This window comes from Phaseolus vulgaris, unplaced genomic scaffold, assembly GCF_000499845.2.
Source record: "Phaseolus vulgaris cultivar G19833 unplaced genomic scaffold, P. vulgaris v2.0 scaffold_66, whole genome shotgun sequence".
Classification (NCBI taxonomy): Eukaryota; Viridiplantae; Streptophyta; class Magnoliopsida; order Fabales; family Fabaceae; genus Phaseolus; species Phaseolus vulgaris.
In genome coordinates, this window is record NW_027174118.1 from 115,319 (window position 1) to 136,551 (window position 21,233).

General features: G+C 36.4%; 2 protein-coding genes across 2 annotated transcripts; both read right to left on the reverse strand.

Moving 5' to 3' along the window:
• Positions 1 to 2,445: 2,445 nt before the first annotated feature.
• On the reverse strand, positions 2,446 to 5,769 carry LOC137817448 (uncharacterized). The gene is made up of 8 exons (XM_068620738.1): positions 5,594 to 5,769; positions 5,112 to 5,510; positions 4,793 to 5,034; positions 4,507 to 4,719; positions 4,333 to 4,425; positions 4,143 to 4,244; positions 2,775 to 3,131; positions 2,446 to 2,687 (listed from the first exon to the last, which is right to left on the reverse strand). The coding sequence occupies exons 1-8, from the start codon at positions 5,616 to 5,618 to the stop codon at positions 2,613 to 2,615; spliced, it is 1,506 nt and encodes a 501-aa protein (XP_068476839.1). The 5' UTR covers positions 5,619 to 5,769; the 3' UTR covers positions 2,446 to 2,612.
• Positions 5,770 to 6,245: 476 nt separating this feature from the next.
• Positions 6,246 to 15,414, reverse strand: LOC137817447 (uncharacterized). Its single transcript, XM_068620737.1, has 8 exons — positions 15,159 to 15,414; positions 15,011 to 15,084; positions 11,537 to 11,695; positions 10,092 to 10,152; positions 9,347 to 9,393; positions 7,000 to 9,247; positions 6,616 to 6,924; positions 6,246 to 6,522 (listed from the first exon to the last, which is right to left on the reverse strand). The coding sequence occupies exons 6-8, from the start codon at positions 9,243 to 9,245 to the stop codon at positions 6,363 to 6,365; spliced, it is 2,715 nt and encodes a 904-aa protein (XP_068476838.1). The 5' UTR covers positions 9,246 to 9,247; positions 9,347 to 9,393; positions 10,092 to 10,152; positions 11,537 to 11,695; positions 15,011 to 15,084; positions 15,159 to 15,414; the 3' UTR covers positions 6,246 to 6,362.
• Positions 15,415 to 21,233: the final 5,819 nt, after the last annotated feature.

Consider the following 21,233-nt stretch of genomic DNA (forward strand, 5'->3'; position numbering starts at 1 on the left):
TTAATAGTTAGATTTTTAATTTCATATTACTTTATATTCCATTTATACTAAATTATTTTCACTCGCTCATTGATAAAAAAAATATAGCTATCTCTCATAAGTGGTAAAAGAAACTTCTAAAATTTTAAAAATATTATTTTTATAAGAAATGATGTTTTAAAAATAATAAAAAATTATAAAAGTGTAAATATTTATGAAAATTATTTATTAGAACAAAATTTATAAAAAATTAATATATGTTATTTAAAAATATGTGACATAATAAATATAATTAAAGTATAATAAAAACTTATGCATGACTTGTAAGAACCAGTTGAGATGTTCATAGTCTTCGGTATTAATATTTTTTCAAATAAAATTATCAATTCTTTACAAATATAGACAAACTTTTGTTACACCTGATAATTTTGAACCTGCACTTGATGGTTAATTTTCCTTAATGCGTACTAAATAAAACTTGAGTACCGATATTTTGACACCTCTGTTGAGGTTGCTCCAAATTACATCCGGTTGACATGGCACTTTTAATATTAAAGAAAGAGTGTGTGAGTCCAGTTGCTGAGTTGGAAAAAAAAAACAAAATAAACCTCATTTGGAAGGTGCGTTTGAGAAAAGAGTTTCTGAAAGGGAGAAGGAGTGAGTTCGAAAAAGGGTTTTTGAAAGGGAGAGGGAGTGCGTTCGAAAAAAGGATTTGTTCTTTCATTGAGTTGTGCGTTTGAAAGGTAGTGTTGTGGATTGCGAAGGGACTTTGTTGCCTTTGCTCTTCATTGCGGAAAAACAGGTTCGAATTTGCGTTTTCGATTGGTAGGGTTTTCGATTGGTGGGGTTTTGGATTGGGCGCGGCGGATAGGGTTTTTGATTGGCCGGTAAACAAGCGTGCGGCGATTATTGAAGGGAGACAGAAGCTTTAAAGACGAGCGTTGCCATTAGGTATGTATTTTGGTTTGGTTTAGGGTTTGCCTTATTTTGGTTTGGTTGATTTCCGTTATGAAACGATCATTTTGTAATCTTTTCAATAATGAATGGATGAGTGGATATGCTTAGTTGCTATTAATATAAGGTTTTGTTTATAGCTATTCACTTTATTGAAAGAAGCAAAGTGTAAAAAAAAATCAAAATGGTTTATGTGGAAAATTTTGAATCATCATAATTGCATATATAATCCCCGCGTCATCTACTTCCTTGTATAGTTGATCAATACAATCTTGTAATTGATGTTGGCAGAGAGTGAGATTTTATTTAGCCAAAAGTGGTGCACATTTTAGCAAACCATGAACCATACTACTAATATTGATCGTAGAACATGAAACAAACCTTGTAGTGCTTGAGCAATTGCAGTCTTTTGAACTTGAATGTGGGAGTTATCAGATCTCTGTCCATGTGAAAGGGATTTGGTTCAAGGTGAACAGCTTTTAGCAATTATTAAAATAAATTTTTAATTTTAACAATTTTATTTTGGACAACCTTAATTCCTTATCACATCACAATTCTTAATTTTCTTCTTCTTTTTCTCTTCTTGACCACTTGACAAATATGTTCAGTCAGGTAAACATTTTTCTCCACCTCATTATACCTCATTAGTTGTAATTTTTTTTAAAAGAATTGTCCTGTTCCAACATCATGTATCGTACCTCTTTGTTTCGATCTTGTAAGTAAGTATTTGCCCCATTTGGTCAGTGAGAAAAAGCACACTGAATAGTTCTCTCTCTCTCTATATATATATATATATATATATGTTTATATTATTGTTTTAACACTGGGAGTTCAACTGTGTCTATTTTACATTATTGACAAAAGGATTAAAACTGAGAGAATATCAACAGCGTCATATTTACCCACAAGATCAAAATATAGTATAATAGTACGACTGAAACTAACTACGAGTAAGCTGTTGGTAGTCCTTGAGATTATTTGAGTTCACTACAAAAAAAAGTGTATATTGTGGCGGTTTTTTTCGTATAAAGTGGCATTTATAACCGCCACAATATACGCTTGTGGCGGTTTCCCAAACCGCCATAGAACTGGGCGCCACAAAGTTTAATGTGGCGGTTTTATGTTACCCGCCGCAACACCCGCCACTTTAAACATAGTGTAAGTAGTGGCGGTTTTTATCTGTAAGTAGTGTCAGTTATAACTGTCGCAATTTACAATCATTGAAGAAGATTCTGACACCATAATATTCGTAAGTAGTGGCGTTTTTAACTGACGTAATTTTATTACTGAATAAGGAAAATTTAACCACTTTTTTATAATTTTTTTTATAATTTTTTTTATAATCTGTTTTATACAATTATAAAATTTAACCACCACTTTTCTATAATCTTTTTTATAATCTGTTTTATACAATTATAAAATTTAACCACCACTTTTTCAAAATAAAATAAAATAATGTATAAAGTTATAATCATCCATTCATTTCATTAAAAATTAAAGCACACATAATAATGTTCAAATGTTTATATGTAATTGAAAGTTAAAACACACATAATAATGTTCAAAAGTTTAAAACACATAAAAAGTTCATACATCCCTAATTAAGTTTAAAATTCCAACACATAGTTGTTCAAAAGTTCATACATTCCTAGTCAAGTTTAAAATTAAAACACACATCTCTAATCAGTTTTGCTTCCGGCACTTGATCCTATTACTTGATTAGGTGATGGAGCACCACTTCCATAATCTGATGCCTGAAATAAATAATTTTAAGTTAATGAATTTGTATGTTTATAATTATAAAATAAAAGACACCAATAAATATTTAAATATATTAATACCTCATTGGTGGATGCATGAACCAAATTAGCTGCTATTGCAGCAAAATGTTCTGGAACGTCTTTTCTTGAAGCAATATAAGCAAGCAAAGTGTTCATTTGATTTTTCACAGTTGCAAGCTCATTTTCCATTTGAGTTATCTTGTCCTCCACATTTGATGAAGTTGAACTAGAGGAAGCATGGTTCATACCACTTAGCCTTGTTGTGGATCCTTTGAAAGCAAGGCTGGGACAAGCTCCATATGATAGCCCTCTAACTCGACCCGGATGCTCCTTACCAAATATGACACCAATTGGATCTTCTGGAGATATATTTGAACCACCTTTTGGATTTGTCAATATTAGTTCATCAATTTTTTCCTGGATAAAATTGAAAATATATCATGGCAGCAGCAGTAAACATAATGAAATGGTTGAACTCTCAACTACAACATAGAATGAGAGTAAGGTATAAAAGAAACCATCCAAAGTTCATCCCAATTCTCTACAATTTTGATGACAGTGACTTAAAACCCAAAGAAGGTAAAAAGGTAAGAAAAAAAACTGAGAAATTAAAGGCCTGAATATACTGACTAAAGAAAAAGGGGAGCATGCATGCAGATATTGATTAGTGACTTTATCATTTGGTTATTAATTATTTATACATAATAATGTGATTGTGTTTGGAATAATGGTACGTAATAATTAAAGCATGCTATAAAAGAAAATATTGATTAATTTTAAAATTCCCTTGTGGTAAAAGGTTCTTTATACCTGCACTCCATTATTAATTTCCCATAGCATGCTAAAATCTAGTGCGATTAAGAACAGACCATGTGTTTGGTCATCAATCAATCTAGTGCTAAAATCTATATGATAGCATTCTCACTCATCAATCACTATCCAAATTAAGACCATGTGGTTGGAACCTTAGAGACAAAATCTGTAAAATCATACCCCTAAATATAGATGCACCTATTCATCTATAAATAACAATTACCCACCCCTGATTCCACTTAAGTTCATGCTATCATACCTCTCTGTGCTGGTCACCATCACATAAACTACCATTCATTTTTATCATTATAATTCTTATTATTATTACTATTTCTAGATTTCCTGCTTTTTCTTTTTCCTATCCACCACTTCCCATATCAATACATCATCATCAAAGCAGTTCAATATATCATCATGATCAATACATCATCATCAAAGCAGATCAATATATCATCATGATCAATACATCATCAAAGCAGTCCAGTATATTTCCATGATCAATACATCATCATCAAAGTAGTCCAGTATATTTCCATGATCAATACATCATCATCAAAGCAGTCCAATATATTTCTATGATCAATACATCATCATCAAAGTAGTCCAAACACTTACCCCAATTTCCAGCGCCTCTTCATTCACATATATGCCATTTTTCCTCTTATGTGTGATCTTCCACATTTCAGCTCGTCCAATATTTTTACCAGTCTCAATTTTCTATATGTTCAACAATAATAATATAAGTATAATGTGGTGGAAATTGTAATATATTAAAATAAAGAGCACAATATAAGTAAACAAATACCAAATTATTTCTTCTTCTTGACAAAGACATAGCACCACCAGTGTGAGGAATAATTTGTCTCTTCCTTATATCTCTATTTCTATTACACATGTTCTACAAAGTGAAAATGAAATCAGTTCTGTGTAAACTTAAAGTAAGCTTATTAATAATAATAAAAAACAGAGTTTACTATACCACTGTAGAAGGCCTCAAACGATAATCAACAAAAACAGCCCATTGTTCCATGTTTAATCCAGCTGGAACATTCTTGATGAGGTCACTTCTGCTCATAAGAGGGTCATAAAATTCATTCCAAAGCTTGCATCTGTATTCCCTCCACAGTTTCCCAATTTTAAACATAACATCTCTTTTAGCCAAATCTTCATTTACTTTGAAACAAAATCGAGACTTCAAAAAAAGAAAAGAAGTTAGTCCAAATGTATTGAATAAATTAAAGTTATTTCAATGTAAGTTATATTACCTTTAGTACACTCTCCCACACTGTATCCTTGTAAGTATCTGGCAAAGTTGACCACTTTTCAAAACTAATAGGGAACAATACATGATTTGCTGCTAGTTGTCCACAAACTCCAGCAAGTAAACCAGATGCTTCTCCAATTGGTTGAAAATTGTCATCATAGTTCACCACCACACGTAATCCGGTAGGTAAGTTATGAGCATCCCTAACCTTCACCTTTAGTTTTTGACTAACTCCTTCGCCATCTATAAAAATCCAAATACATTATTTCATGTGCAGTGAAACTTATTACATGTAAAGAAAAAAAAACAAAAGATTTTACCTATAGCATCAACAAACCAATAGTGGTTTGATTGCCTTGATTTTCTTGGTTGCACTCTTTCAGACTCAGAAGTTGGTTGTGCAGGTGCAGATTCAGAAGTTGCTGGAGGTACAGATTCAGATGATTCAAGATTTTCAGATTCAGTCTGTGGTTGTGGAACTTGTGAAGCTTGTGATTGTGGAACTTGTGAAGTTTGTGATTGTGTAGGTTGTGAGGTTTGTTGATGAATAGATTGAGAAGCTTGTGGTAGTGGAGATCCAAATGGACTTGCAGAAGTAGTTCTTGTCTGGTCCTGTGTAGTAGAAGGCGTAGCATTAATGTTTACATAGTTGGCCACAGATTTGTCTGAACCAGCAACTGACTTAAGCAAGTTCTTGATCCTTTTAGGTTTAGGCATATCTGCACATAAAATTGAAGTAATCAACAACATAATTTAAATTTGAAGATATATTAAAAGTGGAGATATATTAAAAGCTTCATACATGCACATAGTAGATGAATGAACATATTAATAGTGCAGCTGAACCAAGGTTATTATTACTCTGACATTGAGTCATTTTCATGAAGTTCATCATCATTGTTGTCCTCATTTAGTAATTCATCATCTTCATCCTCCCTAAATAATGCCAATTGGTCAGAGTTGCTGAAAAATTCATGTAAGTCTTGTTGTGGACACGGTTCTACTTCACAAACTTCACCATCTCCTTCTCCCATATCATACAAGTCTCGTGGTTTCAAATGGACAACAATTGACCATTCCTTATTCACCTCATCATCTATATAATATACCATTCCAGCTTGTGAAGCTTCAATGTATGGATCATGCTCCTCACGATCTCCCGTGTGAATTAACCTTGAAAAATTAATACAAGTGAAACCCCAAGGATCCTTCCTCAACCCACAGTCCCTTGTGGTGTCAGCCCATTTACATTTGAACAAGATAACCTTAAAATGACCATAGTAATTAAGCTCAATTATATCTTCTAATTTTCCATAATATGCCAAATCTGCTTGTCTAATATTTTGATCCACACCACTTACAACACATGATGTTGAAGAAGTTAAGAACACTCCACAGTTTTGGGTTTTTAGGTCATGTTCTCGACTTTCAGTTCTAAATTTGAAACCATTTACATTAAAGGCAGAAATTCTTCTAGCATGTGTTGTTGGACCTTGAGCTAGATACTTAAGATCATTTGCAACTGTACTTGAAATGGCTGTGTTATTAATCTACAAAAATAATGCTTGTTGTCAGTATATCTTTGAAATTGACATTTTAAACTTGTAAAAACATATTGTACCTACCCTTTGAGGAAACCAATTCATGAAATCCTTATTGATAATCTTTTCTAGCTCTGTATTTGGAATTCTTCTCCCTCTAGACCTTCTTCGTAAATGTTGTCTAAATTCCCTAAGAAAAAATTTGAAACCAATATATTACTAATAATTCCATAAAGGACAACTTTTCAACATAATTAGATTTATATTGAGTGTTAATACTCACTCAATGTAAGGTTGAACTTGAGGGCAATTAAATAACACATATCGATGTGCTTGTGTTCTCTCAATAGTTGACATCTCAAAAGTTGAAGCAGCACTTACAACTCTACCAATTGGTGGAAATAGGGTATTCAATTCTGAAATATTTGTGTTGAAAAAGTCATCTACACGTGAAGGTCTATTAGTTCTTGTTTTCATCCCTTCCATATATTGAGAACAAAAGGTCAAAACCTCTTCAGCTAGGTATCCTTCAGCAATAGAACCTTCAGGTTGTGCCTTGTTTCGAACATACGATTTTAAGTGTCCCAAATACCTATAAAATTCTTTTGCAATTAGAATAATCAAACTTTGAACTTAAAAAAAGTACAAAGGTTCGTAGGAAATTTACCTTTCTATGGGATACATCCAACGGTAATGTACCGGTCCTTCAAGTTTTGCCTCACCAGCTAGATGACATGTTAAATGAACCATGATTGTAAAGAAGGAAGGAGGAAATAACATTTCCAAGTGGCAAAGAGTTTGAATCATGCGAGACTCAAGTTTATTAAGATCAAATTGACTTATACTTTTCCCACATAATTGTCGAAAAAATGAACACATTTCTACTATCACGGCAGTCACATTGTTTGGTAGAACATTACGTATGGCAATAGGTAGTAATTGTTCCATAAGAATATGACAATCATGACTCTTGAGTCCAAAAATCTTTCCACCTTTCAAATCTACACACCTTGCAATATTACTTGAGTATCCATCTGGCATTTTAGCCTTTTTCAACGTCCGCAAAAACGTTTTTTTCTTTGTTTTTGACAATGAAAATACACTTGGCCGAAATCTTCCTTTATCATTTGGCCAAAGCTCTTTCCTTATACCCATTTCTTTAAGAACCTTTCGGGCTTTGAGATTATCTTTGGACTTCTTAGGATCATTAAGTAATGTGTACAAAACATTGTCACAAACATTTTTCTCAATATGCATCACATCTAGACAATGGCGTAACAAGTTGGTCCGCCAATAAGGAAGTTCAAAAAATATACTTCTCTTTCTCCATTGCTCTGCTCCAACTTGAACAACATTCTTTCCACGAGCCCTCTTACTTGTATCTATAGGGTCTAATGGTTTTCCAAATGTAACATTCATACCCTCAATTTGATTCCATATGTCTGACCCTAACAAAGGTTTTGGTGCATCCCTTAGTTCATTTGTTCCATCAAAAAGATGATTATTGAATCTGAATCTGTGCTCTTTATTTAAAAATCTACGATGTCCCATAAAGCAGAATTTGCCCCTGTACAACCAAGAAGAGTCGGTTTCAAAGTTACAGGTAGGGCAAGCAAGACCAGTGTGCGTGTTCCATCCAGACAAATTACCTAGCCCAGGGAAGTCACTAATTGTCCACAACAAAGCTGCTCGCAAAGTAAACATTTCTTTTTTTGAATAGTCAAATGTTTGCACTCCATCAAACCATAAATCCTTCAATTCGCTTATGAGTGGTTCTAAGTAAACATCAATGTCATTTCCTACCATTTGTTTTCCAGGAATTATCATGGAGAGGATAAAAGATGTTTGCTTCATACACTGCCAAGGGGGGCGATTGTATGGGATGAGAACCACTGGCCATATACTATGGTTTGTACTCATGTTTCCATAAGGATTGAAGCCATCAGCAGCTAAGCCTAATCGTACATTTCGAGGATCATTTGCAAATTCTGGATGCAATAAATCAAATGATTTCCAAGCCTCGGAATCTCTAGGATGCCTCATCAACCCATCTTGATTATCCTTTGATGCATGCCATGTCATAGACTCAATCGTCTTAGAACTCATAAACAATCTTTGCAAACGCGGTTTTAATGGAAAGTAACGCAAGATTTTTGCGTATTGCTTCTTATCTTTATTTTTCCACTTAGATGTTTTGCATCGTTTACATTCTTCTAAGCCTTCATTGTCTTCACCCCAATATAGCATACAGTCTTTTGGGCAAGCTGGTATTTTGACATAGTTAAGTCCAAGTTTGGTAATCACAGTTTTCGCCTCATAGAACGAGTTAGGAAACTTAGCATGTTCAAATGCGTCCTTTAGCAACTCTAGAATCATGGTCATTGCTTTGTCACTCATTCTACTCATGCATTTGATATGGTACAACTTCAACATGAATGATAATTTTGAATACTTTGTACAACCTTCATATAAGGGTTCATTATTGTCCCTCATCAATTCATCAAAGTTTGTCTTTCCTTCATCACCCACCATATTAGTTTGCAGATCATCAGCTTCAGTATCCTCATCATGCCCCGCAAACCCGAATGCATCATTCAACATGTCTTCCATCGGATTTTGAGATTCCAATAAATCTTCAGTGACATGCGCACTTGTGGCGACCATTGACTCAATTACACTTGATCCTTCACCATGCAAATACCAAGTTTTGTAGTTCTGAGGGAAAGCTGTACATGTTAAGTGTTCTTGAACTACATCCCTTGTTTGCCACTTTTTGAAACCACATTTTGCACATGGACACTTAATTACAGGACCATTAGCATGTTGAAATGCAATATCCAAAAACACATTCAACCCATTTGCATACTCAATGGTGTTTCGTGGTTTACAAATCCACGATTTATCAATTGGCATGACTACACCAAAACAGCAAAATAGAACATTACTTATCTAGTAATGTGTACATATATTATATATTAAACTGAAGTAAAAAAAGTTAACTAAAACAAACTTACTTGGAGTGATGGTTGTGAAGTTGTGAAACTGTTAGATGATTGTGAAGCTGGAAATTGTAATATAGTAGGTTTTATCCATTAATTGAGTCATAATATAATCAATCTTTACAATCTAAACTACATTTTATTCTGGCAAATCCATAATTTAAAATGGATGAAAATAATATTATATAATTTAGAAGGAATGTAATTTTTTTAAGATCTAAAACATTTTTTGACACATCTAAAGCTCAATAACTATGATAATTATATTTGGCCTTTCTTAGGAACTATTAGATTGGGTATCTCTTTTCCCCAGAAAGGATATAAAAATAAGCTAAAGTAACTTTTGCACAGGCCTGAAAGTATTTGATTAGATTAAATTGACATTTATATTTTGTTTAATAATCAACCAGATTATAATTCAATTAAGTTAGGTCAAGTTATCAAATTCATTAATTTTAATTATAAAAAATTTATCCATTCAAAATAAAATTTAACGTTCTTTAGTATTGGCAACATGTTAAGAATATGATATACAAATAATTAATATTAATATGATAAAACATAAAAACAATTGTAAAAGTATTAGATGTTATGAATTAGGTTAACTAAAAAAATTAATACAACTCACTCAATCTAAAATAAAATAATAAACTATATAAACAACATATAATAAACTATATGAATTGTATTAAGCAATATTCAAAATACATTAATTTATAAAATCTGATATAATTGGTGAGTAATTTGTCTTTGAACGTACCCTTTTGGGTGCTGCCTTAAGAGCAATTCTTGTCCTATGATTCCTAATTATCAAAGAAGTCCTGATTCACAAAATGATTCAGATTAGTACATAAAATACAATAATCACCTTACACACTATATTGATAGCAACATGAACTTAAAAGAGCAGGGTAAGAATATTCCAAACAAGTGACATCCAACTTAAATAAACTTAGATAAGTTTGGTCAATCAAATACACAGAATATAGCAAATCAGAATAGTCACTCAATCAGGAGAGCATAGTCACCATCACCAAAGCATCAAGAGGGACAAGTTATGGGCATCATAGTGAAAACTGAATTCTAAAAAGAGTTGTGAAAACTCAATTCTTTTATAAACTAAAAATTAAATAAAAAACTAAAAAAATTAAAATATAAACTCACTTTTATATAATCTTTTAGTCATGATTAAGGACTTAATAAAATCCCTTGACTTGACTTCTTTAACAATTTCCATAGATCCAATGCTTAATACAGAAAAGCAGTTTCTGCAGCAAACCAAATCCTTCTCTGTGTGATTCATCAACAGCTTTCAGAATAATAATGCACTATAATTGTGGCATTCACTTTTAAATCAATTTTCAAAACAGTTATTAATTAGGAATCATTTAGATTCTGGTATTTAATATTTGTTTTTGTTGAACATTAGTATTTTTAAGTATATTAAAAATTATTGTTGACTGAAAAAACTGAAGACGTTGTAATGTGGTAATTCTGGAATGGTTATGACTATTTAAAAGGAAGGGAAGGGCACAACTCACACACAAAAGTTGCTTACACCCCACACATTATGAAAGCATATTAAGAAGAGAATACTATAAATAAATGGTACAATCACATTCAAACTATTAACTTTTGCTTTTTCTCATATATATTCCATACATATATATATAAAAAACTATAATCTACAACTTCACATTTGCAAGAGACAAATTCAGTAAAGAGGTACCATCAAGCTAGTAGCCATTTTTATTGTTTGCTTATTAATTATACCAACAATGTGAGAGAAAAAAGTCTTAGTTTAGTTGGAAAGAAAACAAAAGGTGGATTAAAACTGGGGTCCACAACATACATGCACCTATATTAAGAATATGGAGTTATAGCTAGCATGTTCAATTAAGCTGACAGTAATATTATTCATATATCACTCATATTTTATATTTTTTTAAGGAAGAAGGACAGAGAAACAAAACACATTCTTCCTTTCTATTTTCTCTGTCATAAACCTGAGGTTTAAAATAAATTTTCAAATAAAGAAAGCGTATAATTATTGTGCGTGTGATAATTAGCATAAAAGTGAGAAGTCCCTAGCACAGGTCAAACAGTTAACATAATCACGAGCTAGCTAGTCAGAGACAGACAGAGAGGTAGATTGATTTTTACAACTGTCAAGGGAGGGAGAGTAAATCTGATATTCAAACGTACCCTTTTTTGCTATAACTCCAAATTATCTAAACTTCTCTTTTCTCTTTTCACGACCTTCTTCTTTTCTTCACCCTTCAACCATTGCTGAAAACACTGCTAACACCACCTCCAGAAAGTGTTGGGATTTTCTACTTAGAATGGCGGTTTTCCAAAAATGTCCTGATTCACAAAATAAGATTTTCAAACATAAATCTATATATATGAAAAATAGCTATATTGAGAGAGAGAGAGAGAGAAAAAAAAAATGATGAGATGAGGGATGGAGTTGATGAAAGAGGATAGCCCTACCAAAATAGCCATTAGCCAATGCATACAGATGGGACAAAATGATCTGATGAGGGAGAGTTTATCAAAAGGACAAAACATCATTGATCTATCACAGACTCAATGATCCAAAAAATCTGGCCACCATGGGACAAAGGGAGACCACAGAAATAGAGGGTGGGACCATATGTAAGGGAATGGGGACACATTCAAATCAACCAGATTGCTGGAAAAAGGAACTTTATTCAGTGGTGGTGAGCTTACCCAATAATTCCATTTGAAGAGCATGTATAACTAAATGTAAGAGACACATCAAGTGCACACAATATATAAATAGTATAGCTTCAGCCTGCAGCTAGGTAGGTAGCTGTTGAAGCATATGTTATTACAGTTTCCATTTTTCAGCCTTCAGATCATGCAAACCAAACCCCCCCCTTCATCTTTTTTTTTTTGGACCACAACACAACTCAAAAACTAATAAAAAAACATGCAAATTGTAATACAGAGAGGTGAACATGTGAAAGTAAATAAAAAGAAGTTGGAGGGTAGTAGTGTATTAGTCTTGGGTTATGGAAGAAGAAGAACACAGGGTGACACAGGGTGACACAGGGTCTGATAAAACCGTTGGGCTATGTTGGTGTCAGGTCGCTTTCGAAGCATGAATTGCGTAGGCTCTAGGAAGATTAGGGGGAGTAGATGGTAGAGAGTTGTTGGTGTAGTTTCATTTATTCATGTATTGTAACCATGTCTTGGCTTTTGTTTCTCGCTTTTGTTGCTTTCCAGTACTGCAAAAATTGTATGAGTATATTTATGATGGATTCATCTGCCACCCAAGCTGTATCCGCTGACTTCAGACCCTTATGCTTTCCACCATTTTCCTTTCCTGCATTAACTTCTCCCATCAATACTCTCTAATCTTCCATTGTTAGGGACACATCAGTTTTCACCTTTCTCTCCCTGTCACTCTCTCTTCACTTTCATACTATCACTAACAACCAAATATTCTAGTTAGCTCCAAACTGCTCCACTTCTTCTATGCAATCTCCTTCCCCTACATTTCTCAAATAACTAACTATTTTCCTTTCCTTTATACATACTCACTCAAACTCCTCCCCTAACATTGCATTCATGTTTTCAATTGTAAATTTGAAAAACAGATTTTGTTGGGAATCAGTTGGAATACACTAAAATGTTGTATTTAATTTAATTCATTTTTTTATGATATAAAAATGTTCAAGCTCCCTTTGTTTTTTAATAATATTCTTTATCCATAGTTCAACTTATTTTAACTGTAAATACTTTTTAAATTTTTATAGAATACTTTTTAAATTTTTATAGAATGGCGGAAAGGTTGGTATAGAATCAAGGAGAAGTGAGTCAGGTCACAAAGAGCATGGTGATGTGAAATACCCAAAGGGATCAATAGTAAATGATTCTAAAAGTAATGGCAAAGAAAAAGAAGTACAACTCAGGAAACAGCTAAATGATGTGCCTGCTAGACAGAATGCTACATTAGATTTCTCAGAAAAAGAGAATGATGGAGATGAATGGCCAATAATTAGAGAAAAGAAAACCGGGATACAGAAAAATGTGGTGGAGGGTGCCACAAATGCTGAATTGACAGAAGAAATAGATGAGGTCCAAAGCTTTCATGATGAAAATGGTGTCCCACCTGATGTCAATGAAACTGAAATAGTATTTGGTCGGGCACACATCCGGCATGAAGAAAACCTGTCAAGTGTTAGTAAAGGAAGTTGGCTCAGAGGACACATATATGAAGTCACATACGTAGAAGATAACACTGTTGAAGTGAATTTGGAAGCATCAAAGAACGATGCTGATGAGGAAATTAATGCAGGAAATAGTATTACTCATGCCTATACTTCAGGCATGAAACACAGTTCAGAAATCGGTGAAGCAGATAGCTAGTTTGGTTTAATAAGATTATGATTCTCATCTTTGTAAACTAGAGTTCATAGATGCCATTTTCATTACAAAAAAAATACAGAGCTGTAAGGGGTGAATTTCTAGGCTATAGAGTTTCTTTAGTTCATGACTATGTATGATGTAATTGTACTGTAAAATTTGTACTTTCCAGATGGACTGACATGAAGAAATGACCCCATTAGTGTCTCAAGTAAGGACCCTAATGGAAGTAGTAGTTGTGAGAACAGTGGGCATGCGAACTAACATTTCATTAAAACCCATCAATGTTTGTTGTCCGAACTTAGTTGTAAGAATGCGATTTGAAGGGAAGGATAGGTCTTTGTAATGCCAACATGTCATTTACTAGAAGCAGAAAATGGGGTAACAATGTTAATGGCCCTGTCCGGAAGATTACTATTTCATAATTTTGGCAACTTGAAGAGTTAAAGCCAAGGAAAAGGTAGGTCCAATTTTAAATTTTTAGCTTAAAATGATAAATTAGATGGTGTAGGAACACAGTTTCTCTTAAATGAATGTCTTTCTCACTGGAACAATTATCTGTAAACATAACCATTCATGTATCATTTTTGACCTACTATTCTTTTCATTTCATATAGTATGTAACAAGATAAGGAAATCTAGCAAAGCCACATGATGTGGGCCAAATCCAAAATCAAAAAGGAGCAAAATATTTTTTAAAAAAGGTACGGGGTGAGTGTGTGGCAAATAGATCTGGGAAATTTCTGGAGAAATGAGCCCATTCAATTCACACTGAATCGTGAGCATTCTTTTTAAAGCGCTAGTGAACACCAATTAAGTGCAAACTATTCAGACAGTTTGATTTCTTTCTGTTCTATTTTCCCTTGATAATTTGGTTTATTTTCATTTTGTAATTAGCCATACCTCTCTGTTAGAAGAGTTTGTCCAGTTAGCAAACCAAGAAATAGCACTTAGTTTACCATTATGTAATATACAACTAGAAGATTCATAAATGGTCGGTGACAGAGTTTGCTGTCGGACATGAGACCAAAAGGTGGTCAGAACAAATTGTGTGGGTTTTAGAATCTAATGACATAATATTTTACAAACAGAAAGTGAGAACTTTAATTGCATTGTCTCTAAATTTGGCAGCTACTCACCCAAACCTACCCAACAGTAGCTCCTCTGTTTGTTAGACTACTGCATTCATTGGAACCTAACTTGAATTACAATCACAACCAGACACAGACAGACTAAAAATTATATGACCATAGAAATCACAGGACGAGCTGACATTCATGTTACCTGCAACATCTCAACAAGAAGAATGATGCGCGGATTCGTGTGGAGGCAGAGAGCGCGGGTTCATTGCATAAAACCTAAAATGTAAAGGATAAAGTTGAATGAAGTTGATGGTCGACATTGATAAGAGAACGTGCGAGCATTTAATTACCTTCAAATCGGTTCCATGTAGAAAGCGCTAGGGTTCGTGTGGAGGCCGAGAGCGCTAGGGTTCGTGTGGGGCCCGAGAGCGGTAGGGTTCGTGAGTAGGCAGAGAGCGCTAGGGTTCGTGAGGCAGAGAGAGGCGAGAGTGAAGAGTTAGGGTTCGTGAGGCAAAGAGAGACGAGAGTGAAGAGTTAGGGTTCGTGAGGCAGAGAGAGACGAGAGTGAAAAGTTAGGGTTCGTGAGGCAGAGAGAGACGAGAGTGAAGAGTTAGGAGTTAGGTTCACTCTGGTTTCCTGAAATTCAAAAAAAAAATTATTTTCTTAAGTTTTAAAAAAAAAAATTATTTTCAATTGAAAAACTGAAGGATTTTTAAATAAAAAATGTGAATATAGGAATAAAGGAATAAAGCAATTTCAATTCTGAAGGAAAATTATGACAGTTAAAAATGACATAATTTGAAAGATAATTGTGGCGGTTAATGAAATGACGTATTATACTGAAATTTGTGGCGGTTATTAATAACCGCCATATTAAAACCGCCACTTTTTACACATTTTTTTGTAGTGGTTGAGCAATTTAATCCCTATGGCAGTGGTAGACCTTGTTGAGTGCAAAATAACAATGAAAACATAGCTAAAAAAAAGTGAATGACTTTTTGAGGTCATCCAAAATGTATTTTGTTGCCTTCGAATTTTCAAATAAAGATTTAAAATCATCTGCAGAATTATGCTTCACTGCCCAATCCTTAAGAGCGTTTCTTTCATGGACCACAACTACCATAAAAAAAGATTATAAATTGTTTCCATACCACCAAATATGCATGTAGAATAAAAAAACTTATTTATTAATAGAATTACACATATATTTAAGAATTGAGGTATTTGAAAGTCCACTTTCCCATTAAAAGTAGGCATCCAACTCGATTCTTCACGTTGATATCAATTTATTTATCGCAGGAACTACTTGAATTAGGTGATACTGTTGGAAGTGAGAGTCGTAGTCTCTCTCAAGAACAAATCTCATCGATTCCAGTATCAAAGTACAAGTATGGTCACTTATTCTTCTTTAGGAAGAAGTCACGGGAGGAAAGGTTAATTTTCGTTTCTAGATTTTGTTTTAGTTTTTTGAAGAAGAAATTGACTTCATGTAAGTTGTTGTGTTAAGTAAAATTTTTTTTCAGAATTATATGCCTTCTTTCTTAAATGAAAGTTAGCCTGCTTAAAAGGATAGATCAAAACCTAAGAAAATATTGATATTTTGAGAGATGAAGTGTGTCAATAATGTGTGTCTCTAAACCTTGTTTATTGGGATTTTTTTATTGGCTTGATTGCTCCCATTTGTAAGTGTATGTGTGCCCTGTTTGATGAGCTGAAGACAAGTGCCAATTGATGCCACTTTTTTTATGATACTGCTTACTAATTGCTTGGAATTAAATTGTAGTGTATAGTAATTGTGATCCTTAACTCTTCTTCCAATATTTAAAATTGATAACATCCATTCTGTAATAACCTCCTGACAATGTTTTACAAATAATTTGTTACTAGCGACATTGAAATAGAGATATTATTCCTCTCTGTATGGAGAAAACTTTATTAGAAGAAGTGTATGTTGGTTTGGTTCTGAACACGAAACATTCACACAAATTATTTTTTCTTAATTTTAAATCAACCAAAGTTAGGATTATGATAGTCATTTTTGTGTGTTGTTTGCAAAGTCTTAAAGGATGAATTGTTTGGGGTATCATATATATATATATATATATATAGGTTTATATTATTGTTTTAATTTTTTTAACATTGGGACTTCAACTGTGTCTATTTTACAATGTTCATATTTACCCAGGAAGATCAAAATATAGTATAAGACCACGACTGAAACTAAGTAGGAGTAAGGTGTTGGTAGTCCTTGACATTATTTGGGTTGAGAAATTTAATCCCTATGATTTGAAAAGCCTTGTATTATTAGACATTCTACTTTTTAGTCCTTGTTGAGTGCAAAACAACAATGAAAACAGAGCTTAAAAAAAGTGAATGACTTTTTGAGGTCATCCAAAATGTATTTTGCTGCCTTCTGATTTTGAAATAAAGATTTAAAATCATTTGTAGAATTATGCTTCACTGCTCAATCCTTAAGGGTGTTTCTTTAAGGCACCACCACTGCCACCAAAAAAGATTGAAAACTGTTTCCATAGACCCAAATTTGCATGTAGAATAAAAAAACTTATTTATTAATAGAAGTACACATATATTTAAGAATTGAGGTATTTGTAAGTCCACTTTCCCATTAAAACTAGGCATCCAACTCGGTTCATGTTGTTGTAAATTTACTGAATGTTCTTTATTGAAGCATAAGCATACCGATGTTATAAGAGTGTATGTTGGTTTGGTTCTGAACAGGAAACATTCACAAAATTGTTTGAAGATATAATGTCAATTAGCGGATTTTCAAATGAGGAGGTTCTTACGATTGATCGTCATCCTGAGGGTGAAGTTAAGGTTTCTTTGAAATGATGTTTTTTTTTTTAAAGTAGACATGATATTTACATTTATTTATCTTTAATTTTAATTATTATAGTGTATTTGTATTTGATTTTGATATACAGGTGTTTAGGCATAATTGCAGGTCAAAGCGTTTGGCTGTTGTGAACATGGTTATATGTTTGCAACAAAAGAGTATTATACAGTCCACCCCATTTGGATGACTTTTGTTGTTCGTGAGGACATCAAATTGAGCCGTGGACTTTTAAGTAAGTTATGTAGTTCTTGGGTGGAGAGGAAGCAAAGTTTTTCAATTTAGTATTGATCCTGTCTGTTGACCGGAGCGCTGGAGAATGCCTCGTCAAAGGATCGACGTGCGCGCCGCTTCTTACTTCCGTTCCTCCTCTGGATCTATCTCAAGAACCTGCAAAGAAACGATACGGCGCCGCTGCGGCCGATCGCACTCCGACGCTCAAGTCAGTGACGGTATCACCAAATACTAAGAACTGGAACCGTGCAAATCTCTCTCACAAACAGCTCTGTCACTCGCAAGCGTAAAGTGTATGAACTGAACGTGCGTACCTTAGAAAATCTGTTAGGAACTCTTATATACCTGGTGGTTTTCTCTCTCCTGGCAGTTACAGGCTTGGACACGTGGCCTGCATCTAACCGTACACGTGCCATCATCTGGAGGCTCACTGACTTGGCGCTGCTTCTACTCTCATTTTGGCTAAGTTACCTATGCATGGTACTGCCCAGTGCATAGCTAACTCAGGAGTGCGATCTCTACTGGAACTGGCGAGGTAGGGCCTTCATACACCTTCCCTGTGGTCTCGCCGGCCGCCTTCATAATCTGCTTCTCCTTTAACTTCGGCGATGTATTTGTTCTGGCGATCTCCGACTGTCTGGTCGCCTGAGTCTGTATCTGGCGACTTCGTCCTCAACCTGGCGATCGCCTATTCTGGTAAGCTAGAGATCGGAACACGCCAACTTAACTATGGGCGACTACACGTACCTCCTGACTTCCTTCTCAACTGTCAACCTGGCGCCTTGTCAACACGCCTACACTGCAACAGGATGCCACGTCATCGCATCCGACCATCAGGGCGGTACACAAGCCCCCCAGTCTTAAGCGAAGACTTGTCTAGCGAAAAGACTGAAAAAACCTTCGTTAACACCGGTCTACGTGGCATGGGCGCGGAATTCCAAGCGGTAGTACTTTCTGTTGCTCTGACGCTCCACCAAACTCTTCGCGCATCATTCGACACGTGGCTCTCATCAACGGCCATCTTCATCTGCCGTTAGCGCTTCCCAAAACCGTTCGAAAACCCCTAAACCCCTTACGCTCCTACTGTTCCATCACTTTCTTCACACTTGCATACACTCTCCTTCTCTTCTGCGAAAGCTCTCAACGTTCCTCGACGCTCCAGATCATCAACTCCCCTTAACATTCTCCCGATCATCGAAAGGTAACTACTTTCCTTCATCTGCTGGGTTTTCTTGCATTTTCACCGATTTGCATCATCCTATAACTGTCTGGTGCATACGCTGTGGGCTGTTTTCCATTTCTCCTTCTCGTAACTTAGGGCTCTGCCGATCGTCGCAACGAACTTACATTCGTTCGTCTTTCTCCTTCCCTCCCTGATCGAGTCAGCCTTTGTAACCCTCCTGATTATTTTTCCTTTCTTCTTCGTTTGCAGTTTGCTACCATGACCCGCACGAAGATCACCCCGAACCCCCCTCCGTCAGCGCGAAACCCCCATTCACAAGCACACGACTCTACGCAAGTTCGTGGTGCCCCCTCTTCGCAGGCTGTGAGGCCCGCGTCTTCTCAAACCACTCTGGCCCAGGCGACTCCACCAAACGCTGGAGGAGCCCCCACCCCACTACCAGACTTCAAGACGTTATACCCATGGGCCAACTCAACCCTCCTAAAGGAAACGTCGTCGGTGAACACCGCGGGAGCGGTTCTGCGATTGACCAATGGGGACGAGGCCCACCAATCATTCCACAAGGAGCACGATGAGAGAATGATGGTGCTACCTTGCCCAGCCACTCTGCCAGTGTGCGTAGATGATAAAGTGAGCGCCGACGGGCCCTTCTGCTTCGTCTACACCACCCTCTTCAAGAAAGTTAAACTCAGGTTCCCTCTCACTCGATTTGAGAGGGAACTCTTAACCGAGCTCAATATCGCTGCCGCCCAGCTTCACCCCAACAGCTGGGCGTTCGTCCGAGCCTTTGAGGTAACGTGCGCCCACCTGGGGTTGCCTGCGTCAGTGGACGTATTTTTATTTCTGTTTGAGGCCAAACACCCAGGCGATCGCCTTTGGGTCAGTCTGAACGCCATTGCTGGGAGATCCATCTTCACCATCTTCCAGCAGTCGTATAAGGATTGGAAGGGGAAGTTCATCCAGGTCCGCGCAAACGACAAGGACCCTTCCCTTCTCGACGGTTTCCCCTTGTACTGGGTGGACAAGGGGAAAAAAGAGTCCAAGAGCTGCTTCAGGAGGCCCAGAAGTCCTGATAGCATGGGAGCTTTGGACAGAGACCTTTGTCTCTTCTGGAAGAGGGTGGCAGATGCCCACATAACATTCTTGACCCCCACCCTGATTTCCTTCGAGTTCTTCGAGGACCAGTTGGAATTCCAAATAGGTTAGGACGCTACATCCTTGTCTCCACATTGCTTCTGATATTGTTTCTGGGGCGTCTTGTGCGACACACACAAGACTTTGGTTTTATCTTTTCTGCATATGCCTGCTTTTGTTGTTTCATTGCCTTGTGCACTTACTCTATTCTCCTTTAAGCTAACTTATGCACTTTCATTTCACGCAGACACCATGTTGGGTAAGAATATGCTCGCCGATCTAAAGGCGCTCGCCCGCAACCACGGGTTGGCGACCGGCTCCCAGACGGTTCCCAACTCGGCGGTCGAGAAGGCCATCATCCAGGGGCGATCACCGCCTAAGGCGCCCGCCCAACGAAAGAAACTGGTCCTTAAGAGGCCAAAACGGAAAGCCCCCCAAGTTGTCCAAGAGGATGAGGAAGAGGACGACGAGGTCACTGAGGATGGCCTCGTTACAAAGAGGACAAGGGTGGCACCACCCTCTCTACCTGCCCCACCCCCCCTTCCAGCTTCAACACCACCATCAACACCTGCCCCTCCTCCCTCGTCGCCAACGCCACGAGCTCCTTCACCACCAGTCCAAGCGGTTCCCTTGGCCACTGCGCCACCTGCAACTGAGGCCCAAGAGCCAAACTTCTTAGAGGACCCCCCGAGCGCCTCCACTCCGCATATATCAGCAGGAGGGGGCCCTCCTTCCAACAACTCAGCTGCAGGAGTCGTTCCAGTCGGGGATGAGGCCGCTCACACCTCTCCAATCCTAATCACCGAGTCCCCGATTGCGTCGCCGCGCCAAGAAGCAAACACCGAAAATATTGCTAAGGAAGGCGGCGACGAGAACCCTCAACAAGCCCCCCTGGCGCCTCTCCAAGCTGCAAATCTTTCCCTCGAGGTGACGAGGATGTGGGAACCTCTGACTGCTAAGCTCAAAACCATTGCAGAGGATATCCCATCAATCATAACGAGAGCTGTGGAGAGCTCCACC

Excerpts from the sequence above, each read along its gene's own strand:
- LOC137817448 (XM_068620738.1), bottom strand. The coding sequence starts at position 5,618 with ATGTTCATTCATCTACTATGTGCAT. Across the intron at positions 4,426-4,506 it reads GTTTGAGGCCTTCTACAGTG|AACATGTGTAATAGAAATAG; the intron begins GTATAGTAAACT and ends TTCACTTTGTAG. Across the intron at positions 2,688-2,774 it reads TTCATGCATCCACCAATGAG|GCATCAGATTATGGAAGTGG; the intron begins GTATTAATATAT and ends TATTTATTTCAG.
- LOC137817447 (XM_068620737.1), bottom strand. The coding sequence starts at position 9,245 with ATGCCAATTGATAAATCGTGGATTTGTAAACCACGAAACACCATTGAG. Across the intron at positions 6,925-6,999 it reads TGGATGTATCCCATAGAAAG|GTATTTGGGACACTTAAAAT; the intron begins GTAAATTTCCTA and ends AGAATTTTATAG. Across the intron at positions 6,523-6,615 it reads CAAGTTCAACCTTACATTGA|GGAATTTAGACAACATTTAC; the intron begins GTGAGTATTAAC and ends ATTTTTTCTTAG.